Source organism: Ctenopharyngodon idella, chromosome 3 (genome assembly GCF_019924925.1).
Source record: "Ctenopharyngodon idella isolate HZGC_01 chromosome 3, HZGC01, whole genome shotgun sequence".
Classification (NCBI taxonomy): Eukaryota; Metazoa; Chordata; class Actinopteri; order Cypriniformes; family Xenocyprididae; genus Ctenopharyngodon; species Ctenopharyngodon idella.
Window position 1 is genome coordinate 32,233,627 of NC_067222.1, and position 8,847 is coordinate 32,242,473.

The 8,847-nt window shown below is 34.8% G+C and overlaps 1 protein-coding gene and 1 long non-coding RNA gene across 2 annotated transcripts in view; both read right to left on the minus strand.

Annotated features, from left to right (window-relative positions):
* The window catches only part of LOC127510192 (uncharacterized), a 32,422-nt gene extending 26,976 nt beyond the window's left edge, over positions 1-5,446 (minus strand). Inside the window, exons 1-2 of the mRNA XM_051889768.1 lie at positions 5,279-5,446; positions 440-754 (exon numbers count right to left, since the gene is read on the minus strand). Of these exons, the coding sequence (XP_051745728.1) occupies positions 440-754; positions 5,279-5,360 (397 nt within the window). The 5' untranslated portion in view covers positions 5,361-5,446. The remainder of the gene's footprint in view (positions 1-439; positions 755-5,278) is intronic.
* A 115-nt stretch (positions 5,447-5,561) lies between these two features.
* Positions 5,562-7,468, minus strand: LOC127510195 (uncharacterized). Its single transcript, XR_007929498.1, has 4 exons — positions 7,394-7,468; positions 6,836-6,914; positions 6,141-6,341; positions 5,562-5,678 (listed from the first exon to the last, which is right to left on the minus strand). It is a non-coding gene; the product is annotated as an uncharacterized LOC127510195 (long non-coding RNA).
* Between the last annotated feature and the right edge of the window lie 1,379 nt (positions 7,469-8,847).

An 8,847-nucleotide genomic window follows, 5' to 3' on the forward strand; every position in this document is an offset into this window, starting at 1 on the left:
AGACAACAAAAGTAAAAGCTAAAGTGTGATTGATGTAGTGATAGTAGCTTCTTGACGGGACGCCATCACCATACTTCAGAGAAGTATTGTATTGTATTGTAAGTATTCAGGGAATTACCTTGAGGTACTGTAGTATTACATTAACAACTAGGAGTTGTTTAAATTGTCTGTGGTGAAGTTAGATTCATATTGAAAATTTCCACGACAATTCAAAGTTCAGAAATATACATCATTAATGTTACTTTTGATCAACATAAAGCATTCTTACTGAATAAAACATTATAATAATACTGGCCCCAATTTTAAATTTAAAATTTTAAATGGTAGTGTGTATCTTAAATGATACTTGTCACTACAGGTATCGTGAATTCTAAATTGTCTGTAATTACACTCTGAAAATTAAATCTCAATTAAAAAAAAAAAAGAAATGTTTACTCACCTTGAACCAAAAGAAAAACCCCTGACTCTTCCATTGTACATATCCCAGAGAGAGCAAAAGCAAGGCAGGTGCACCAGTAAGCCCCAGTGTCTTCAGGTCGTAGATTAAAGATGTCTATAGTTAGAGTCTTCAAGTCATTTTTGACTTTGAGACGTTCTTCGTAGTCTTTATGGAGAGTTAATTTTCCCGTTGAGAAATAGTAGTAGAAGACTTCACGTTTGACCGAACGTCGGCTGTTCAGAAACACACCCATTGCTTCTGTTTCAGGTGCAGGACACGTAATGGTGTAATTGTCACCTTTATATTTGATCACATCTAAAAATGATTCAAAGAAAGAGTCTGGATCAGTTCACAGCATCCGTTAAAACAAAACTCAAGATCATTCCATCCATCAAAATGGCACTAAATGAGACACCAAAACCAACACCTGGACAGTGTAGATGAATGTACCTCATAAGATCTACGGTGTGTCACCTATTTTCTTATCATTATGAGTAATATTGCTGTAATATTGCTTATTCCTTATAATTATCAGGTGAGTGCTACATCTGATGTTGATAGTTTGTTTTTATGCCTTCTTAAAGGATTAGTTTACCCAAAAATTAAAATTGAAGTTTATGTTGTTCCTCATGTTGTCTTAAGCCTGTATGACTTTCTTCTGTGGAATAAAAAAGATATTTTGAAGAATGTTCCAAACCAAACAGTTTGCCTTCCATTGTCCAATATAGACAAGACAAAAAAAAAAAAATCTTTAAAATATCTTCTTTTATGTTCCACAGAAGAAATAAAGTGTTTTAATTAATCATAACATTTATTTTTCTTGCAGGATTAACATTTTGTTTGCTTTTAAAAACTAAATGCCCCCAACACTTAACACCAAAGTTATGTGTGTTGAAATAACGAATGCAGAAGGACAAGAATTTAACGTTTATAAACTCTAACTCATGACTTGAGTAACAAGCTGAAGTAATCAAGAAATCCAGATTTGAATTTACCTAGTAACAGAGGAGGGCCCAGGGGGTTTGGTTCGATTTCGATCTTGATTCAGTATCAATTCATATGTGTATAGCCTACTAAAAATCTTTTGTTGAATGCAGTTTGCCTTTTTTAGCACTATTTTACAGTTTTTTTACAGTTGGGTTCAATTCGGTATTTGCTTGCATTAATTAATATTCACTTGTGTGTGCTTATACGGGTATCATTTAAAATATTAGAATGTAGGTTAACTTTTTTAAATTTCACATTTTAAAAAAATCTAGTGTTTGATCATGTCTAAATATTTATTCAAATGCAAAAACTAAAAATAAGTAAGCAGTTATGACCTGCAATTCTCTGTTGAGCAACTATACTAGTAGTTACATGTATATTTATTAAAGAGCCATACAGGCACCTAGTGGGTAAACTACGGTATTACAAATGAAAATTATTATTTTTCCGGCCACAAAACGACTCTAATTTGCCTCTTTGCATTGGATTTAAAACCCTTTTCTCTACTTTAATCTTAAATAATACACTAATTGTAATACAAATTATAAACATATTAGAAAAGATATTATGTTAAATGATCATTAGACCATAATTATTGCACAAATATAGTACCAAAAGATCTCCTCAAAATATTAAATAAATATTAATGAACCAAAATATAAAACATTTATTTAACTGAAAAATAGTTAAGGTGTATGGTCAACTCCTTGTTAACATTAAAGTTGCCTCTCCATCACTCTCTAGATTAAAATGATATTGCCTACTGTAAATGTCATTGATGTAATAATTAATGCATGCTATGCTGTAATGTTTACCAAACATTGCTGCAAATACCTGTATAGTGAAGCTGTTGTATATCATGCTTAAAGCTATTCAAATGTATTAAAAGGTGGACAGTAGTGAAGTATTTTTACTTTACTCAAGTAAATTTAAAAAGAATCTGTACTTCAAAATGTTTTTCTTTGGAAAACTTTTACTTCACTACATTCCAAAGCATAATGTCGTACTTTTTACTGCACTACATTTCATAAATAAAAGTTGTTGTTTTTACCTTTAATACTTAAGTAGGCTACATTAAAAAGGTAGTACTTTCTTGTACTCAAGTAAAAGTAAGAAAGTAGGCCTACTAGATTTCTAACGTAGCTAATTAAGTATTAAATGAAATTTAATATGAAATGTAGTGCAATAAATAGTATGACATTATGCGTTGGAATGTTGTTAACTAAATGTTTTACTGGACGTTAATATACAATATGGTGCGATAAACCAAAAATAAATAAATATAACTATAAATAAATATAAACTAATGTTAAACAAAAGGCGCAGCTTGCACAATCTATCCTCCTTGAATGTCTCGTTAAGATGACGCAGAAGTGCGTTCCAAAAAAGAGTTTTTTTGACCCCTACACCCTTCATCTCTTCGAAGCTCTCACTCCGGAGGGTAAACCCTTTGAAGGGATTAGGGCACAGGGATGAGCCCTTCCGAATGGAATTCAGAGCTTATCTCGTGTGTTCTGCAGTGAGGGGCTACTGAGATTTTCCAGTTTCCGAAGGAGGAGCATACATGAATATTCATGAGTTTCCCAGACATACGCGATTGCACGTGTAACTTAGGATTTTAGTTCACACTCCTTGTATCTCAGCACATTAGTGGATTATTCCATAAAGGTAACTATATTCTCAGTGTCGTGGCTGACTTATGCCTAAACTACAGTTGTTTACTTCTAAGTAACAGTTTATAATGTTTTCATTAGTATGCACATTTTGTGCAGTCGACTGTAACTGAATGACAGGCACTTCGTGTAACAGCAGAGCAATCTTCAGCTATCATCTACAATGGGTTCAGCTCGTTGTGCTCTTCCTTTGTACCTTGCAATGTTTTAAAACTCTGTCCTTTATTAGTTGTTTTCATTAAATAGCCTACATCACTGCCAGTAACAACTAAAATAAATCTGTATAAATGTTTCTGAGGACTAATATCTATTCTGGTATTCTTAAATTCTTGTTCATTTTGATATATATGATATATTGCTGTTCAAAAGTTTAATAAAATTATTTCCCCCGGTTTCACAGACAAGGCTTAAGCTAGTCCCAGACTAAAATACGCGTTTGAGCTGTTTGAACTGAAAGCAACTTTTACTGATATCTTAAAATATGTCAGTGCCATTGTTTTGTCTCAAGATGCACACTAGTAATGTTTTTTTTTTCTAGTGTACATTTATAAAAGATACTTAAATATCCTAATTGAACTAAGGCCTAATCCTGGCTTAATCTAAGCCTTGTCTGTGAAACCAGGCCTTTATGTTTAGGCTCACCAAGGCTGCATTTATTTGAAAAAAATAAGCAAAAACAGTAATATTGTGATTTGTTTTCAATTTTAATATATTTTAAATGGCTGTTTATTCCTGTTACTCCTGTCTTCAGTGTCACATGATCCTTCAGAAATCATTCTAATATGCCAATTTGCTCCCCAAGAAACATTTCATACTATTATTAGTGCTGAAAACAGTTGTGCTGCTGAATTAAAGTGGAAAGCGTGATAAAATGACAAAATGTCATTACTGTCTCACACAATGTCATGTTCACTCCATCACATTATACCGAGCATCCAGTAATCAAAAGCAAATCAAGGCCATAATCCCATCTTTATTCCAGGATTTGTGAGATGTTTTGACAGATCCATAAGTTTAAAATTGTATTTATTTATTTATTTATTTTAATTTCATGAGGTCAAAGGTGCCCCTACTTAAAGCCCCATGAAGAAACATGCATGTTTATGAACATTAATGACCAGTGAATTCAGGATGACTGGGACACTTTTGCCATTGACATGACTGAGAAAAAGTTTCCCGATCATCCTAAATTCACGCCAAAAGATGAATGTTTGTTGTGTATCAAAATAAATTGTCCATTTATATTAGTGTGATCATCATTGTATATCCAGGTACACAAGTGAGACAAGGTCAAAAGATTGGATGGCAGAGAATAACAAAAGGTTTCAAACATCTTTATAAGGCCACTGATTTCTTTAATTTCCAGAGGGATGACCCAGTCTTAAATCTTCATAAGGTGAAGTAACAGAAGAACATAGCAATACATCATTGAAGTGGCAGCTGCATGTATTTAAGGAGCTCTTTGCTCCTTCGGAAACTGAAAATTTCGTAACACCGGCGAGATCAAAGCATGTCGCACCTCTGTTTTTTTTTTTTAACGGCACTGGCTTTAACTGTTGCGCTACAGCGTTGTGTTATGACACATTAAGTGCACGAAAACGGTATATATTGTTCAAATTTCGTATTAAAACTTTAAAAAAATTTGAAAGCTGAGACTTTGTTTCATATCAAAAGCAGGGTTGTAAATTTGGCGTGAGATTTACTTGGGCAGAGTGAGGCAGAGCCTTAAAGTCTTTGAAATTTTAAGTGACGCTTGGGTCGACTGGAGACACCCCAGGTTAACTTAAGTCAGGTACGTAGGGGAAAATCTACCACAAAAGTTAAATAGGTTTGGAACGACATGAGGGTGAGTAAATGATGACAGAATTTTAATTTTTAGGTGAATTTACTATCAATTTAATGTTGAGCCATGCTCTTGTAAACCACATTTACAATTATAAAGTTTTTAAACCGTTAAGAGGCATTTTGGATGCACTCACAAATATGCAATATATATATTTTTTTCAGTATTACATATTTTTTTCGCTATTGCTTTAGTGAAAAAATATGCAATACTGAGAAAAAAAAAAAAACATTTAGCGCTAAAGAAAGTAGGTCAAATCTAATGTAAATACTGCTGTAACACCTTGTAACACATAAATTACTAAAATGTATAATAGCGAAAACACAAAGCACTAACCTGCACTTGCAACAATGTTGCAGAGACTAAGAACAACCAACAACAAGAAGATGATTTGCAGAGACCTCATTATTATTGCCATGAGTGGATCTTACTAAAGCACATTTCACACAGAGATTCCAGAAAATACCCCGATCGTTTTATTTTGGTGTGTTCGGACACATCTCACTGCTTTGCAAAGTCGAAGAGTTTCTCCTCCTTGGCTTTCAACTTCGGGATGTAAAAACTCAGTTTCAGTAAAACTCTGGATCAATAAGCTGTATTTCAGCCACAACAGCTGTTAATGCGAGTGTATTTCGGTCAACCCCAACTTTGGTGCATGCCTTACTGATGCTCCCTTCTTTGTTGAAGGCACGAAAAACTTTATTGTACCGCTTCAGTACATCGTCTGGGGTTGTTGCTGTAGAAAGATCAAAGATCTTAGACAAAAACAAAACAAAACAAACAAACAAACTCCCCCCAAAAAACAAGACTTGTATCAAATAGATCAAATTTTCAAATGCACGGACCACTCAAACATCAAATATTGTTATTGGTGCTTGTAACACTAGAGGCACCAGGAACTACTCTTGAATGGCTAGCAAAAATGTTTGCATTTCTCAGTCATTTTCAAAATGTATTACTGTCCGAAATAAGATATAATGAATATAAAAATAAGAAAGAAACAGTTTTGCTTCCAAAGCCACTGCCTTCTATTTACACTTCAACTCAATAAATGCATCTACACTAGAGGTCAACCGATATGTTATTTTTTTAGGACGATACCAGTAGCACTTTTAGTCAAGCAGACCAATAACCAATATATATTGAGTAAGTACACATCAACAGAATTATAAGATACAAAAACAGGATATGTGCTTACCACGTGAGCTGTGTTTGGCAGATTTTGACCTGCTAGCACTCTTGGTCTTCTTTTTATGTCCTCTTTTCCTCTTCTGAGGAATGTCGCTATCAGGTGACTCTGAAGAGGAGGAAGAAATCAGGGACTCTTCATCAGTGTCACTGGTGCTGCATTCAGTGCTCGTGTCCAAGATTTTCTTTACTTGCTTTTTTGCACCTCTGTCTAAGGAAACAATAACACATTTAGTTACATAAAAAGATACACAGATTTAGGGTGGCCACACACTAGATGATTTTTAAATCTTAACTGATTTTAAAACCATGGGAGACCACAGACATGAATACAGTTTCAACCAATTTTTAGCCTTATAATCCCCTGAATGCGCACACTAGACGATTCGCCCAGACCATGAGGCCACACACTTGTTGACTGTAGGAACGATTTTACAGTGACATGAGATTACAGAGACTCAAACATGAAAGAAAAGGAAGAGAAGGAAAACAAATGGAGAACAATCGATGTTGTCAGCTGGCTCTCCTGGCATGCATTTTGTTTCACAGTAAAAATTTGGTATAAAAAAGAATATGAATAAGAAAAGAAAAGAATATATCTTTCTAAGTACTCTGCTTTCGTGACATATTTGTGGCTGCCAAGTTTCAGCTATAGAAGCATGCAACATCCGGTATTAACTAAACAGTAAGTAAATACAAACTCACCTGGTTCTGGAGTTCCCACTGCAACAACAGTCTTTTCCATGGTGTTCTTCATCTATATGCTGGGCCACATCAGCTTGGTCTGTAAAAACATAAAAGGAAATGGTTAATGTTCCTGTCTGACAAATGAAGCCAAACTACAGCAACAATGAAGCAGGGACATTCTAAAACACTTATTGTGAAAAGGCTTAACCTGGCTCATCATCATCAAATTTCTCTCTGACATTTTCTTTCATTAACACTTTCACCAGTCAAAAAAGTCTAAATTGAAGTATGGACTTAACCTAAGCATTTTTAACTGTACCATGGTTTAACTGTAGTAATCATGTTTTTTTTGTTTTGTTTTTTTTGGTAGTAAAACTATGGTTCATTTTCATAAAGGACGTTAAGCATTTTACAATGACCTTTGCAGTACCTGGCAATATTACACAAAAAGTGGACTGATATCTAACGTTTGCTAGTCAATATTGCATAGTAGATACTGGCTAGCTAACAGAATCATCATGATAAATAAGTAGTAAAGCTAACATAAGCTGACATGTTAACTAACGTTAGAGTTACCTTCGTTCAAGAGGTCCATGGCGTCAGGTTCGCTGCATTGGGGGCAGTTCCTCTCACAGAAAATCCTTTTTTTCGTGGCATACTGAAGAAAATGTTGCTTTAAAGAATATATATATATATATATATATATATATATATATGAAAGGAGAAGCAAGCTAACGGTAACTGTTTCCTGTCAAAAAATTATCCTGAGTCCTGACAGGGATGAAGTTGGCGGTTCAGGCAGCAGGCCAATCAAAGCTTACGTAACGTCATGGGACAAGTGTCACGTTTCAGGCAGCCAGTTACCAACAAGGCGCCAAGATTTCAAATAGAACAACATGCATCATTCTGTTTTACATTAGCAGTATCTAGATTGCTATGTATTCAAAGGCAATTAAATAAGTTAATACGTCTTTGCAGCGGTGGAAAACATAAGAAATTAATGATCAAATGGCTACAGAAGAAAGGCTTGCTTTGCAAAGCACCACCTTGTCGCCACTGTGGAAAAAAGATGAGAATTAAAGCCCACAATGGACGTGATGGTTACATATGGTAAGTAACATTAGGCACCCAATTTAACTCACTGTTTGGATAGGTAACCTTAACGCAATTTTAGGCAGCATGCTTTTTGCACTGTTATCTCAGGACATGTCGAAGAAACACGCATCGCAGGATTACACTCTCTATTCGCAATGGATCACTGTTTTATAACTCTAGGATTCCCCTGGTAAAGTGGATGGAATACATATACAGGTAAATAGTAGCTAGGTACCTAATAACTACATGTATGTAATGATGACATTACATAATATTACCCCTTGATCGCGATCAACTGCTAGATATTTATCACTATTCGAGTACACAGCAAAATCCCCAGTGTTAAATTAACACTCAAAGTGTACATATGAGTCCATCTTGCCGGGTGTTAAAAAGTAACAATGAAGCAGTGTTAAAGTTAATGAGATAATTGATTGATGATTGAGTGATGATTGACAATTAGTGGTGACACCTGATGTTAATAAGCAGAATCACTGAAGAAACAACAAGAGAAAAAGAGAGAGACACGACAACAACTGACTTCCAGCCATTAAACCAGTGGTCTCAAACTCAATTCCTGGAGGGCCACAGCTCTGCACAGTTTTGCTCCAACCCTAATCAAACACACCTGATCCAGTTAATCAAGGTCTTCAGGATTACTAGAAACGTCCAAGCAGGAATGAGTTGGAGCTGGTTGGAGCTAAACTGTGCAGAGCTGTGGCCCTCCAGGAATTGAGTTTGAGACCACTGCATTAAACATTATTACACTTATTATTAACCAGTTTGATTTTATTTCTGTCATACATCAACAAAAGTTCTTATTGAGAATTAACAGATGTTTAGATGTTAATGTTTTAATGAAAGTTTAGTTTGAAGTCACCATGATGGTGAAAAGCATTTCCTTTAGTTGGGCTCTTGACTCTTTACCTTTTATT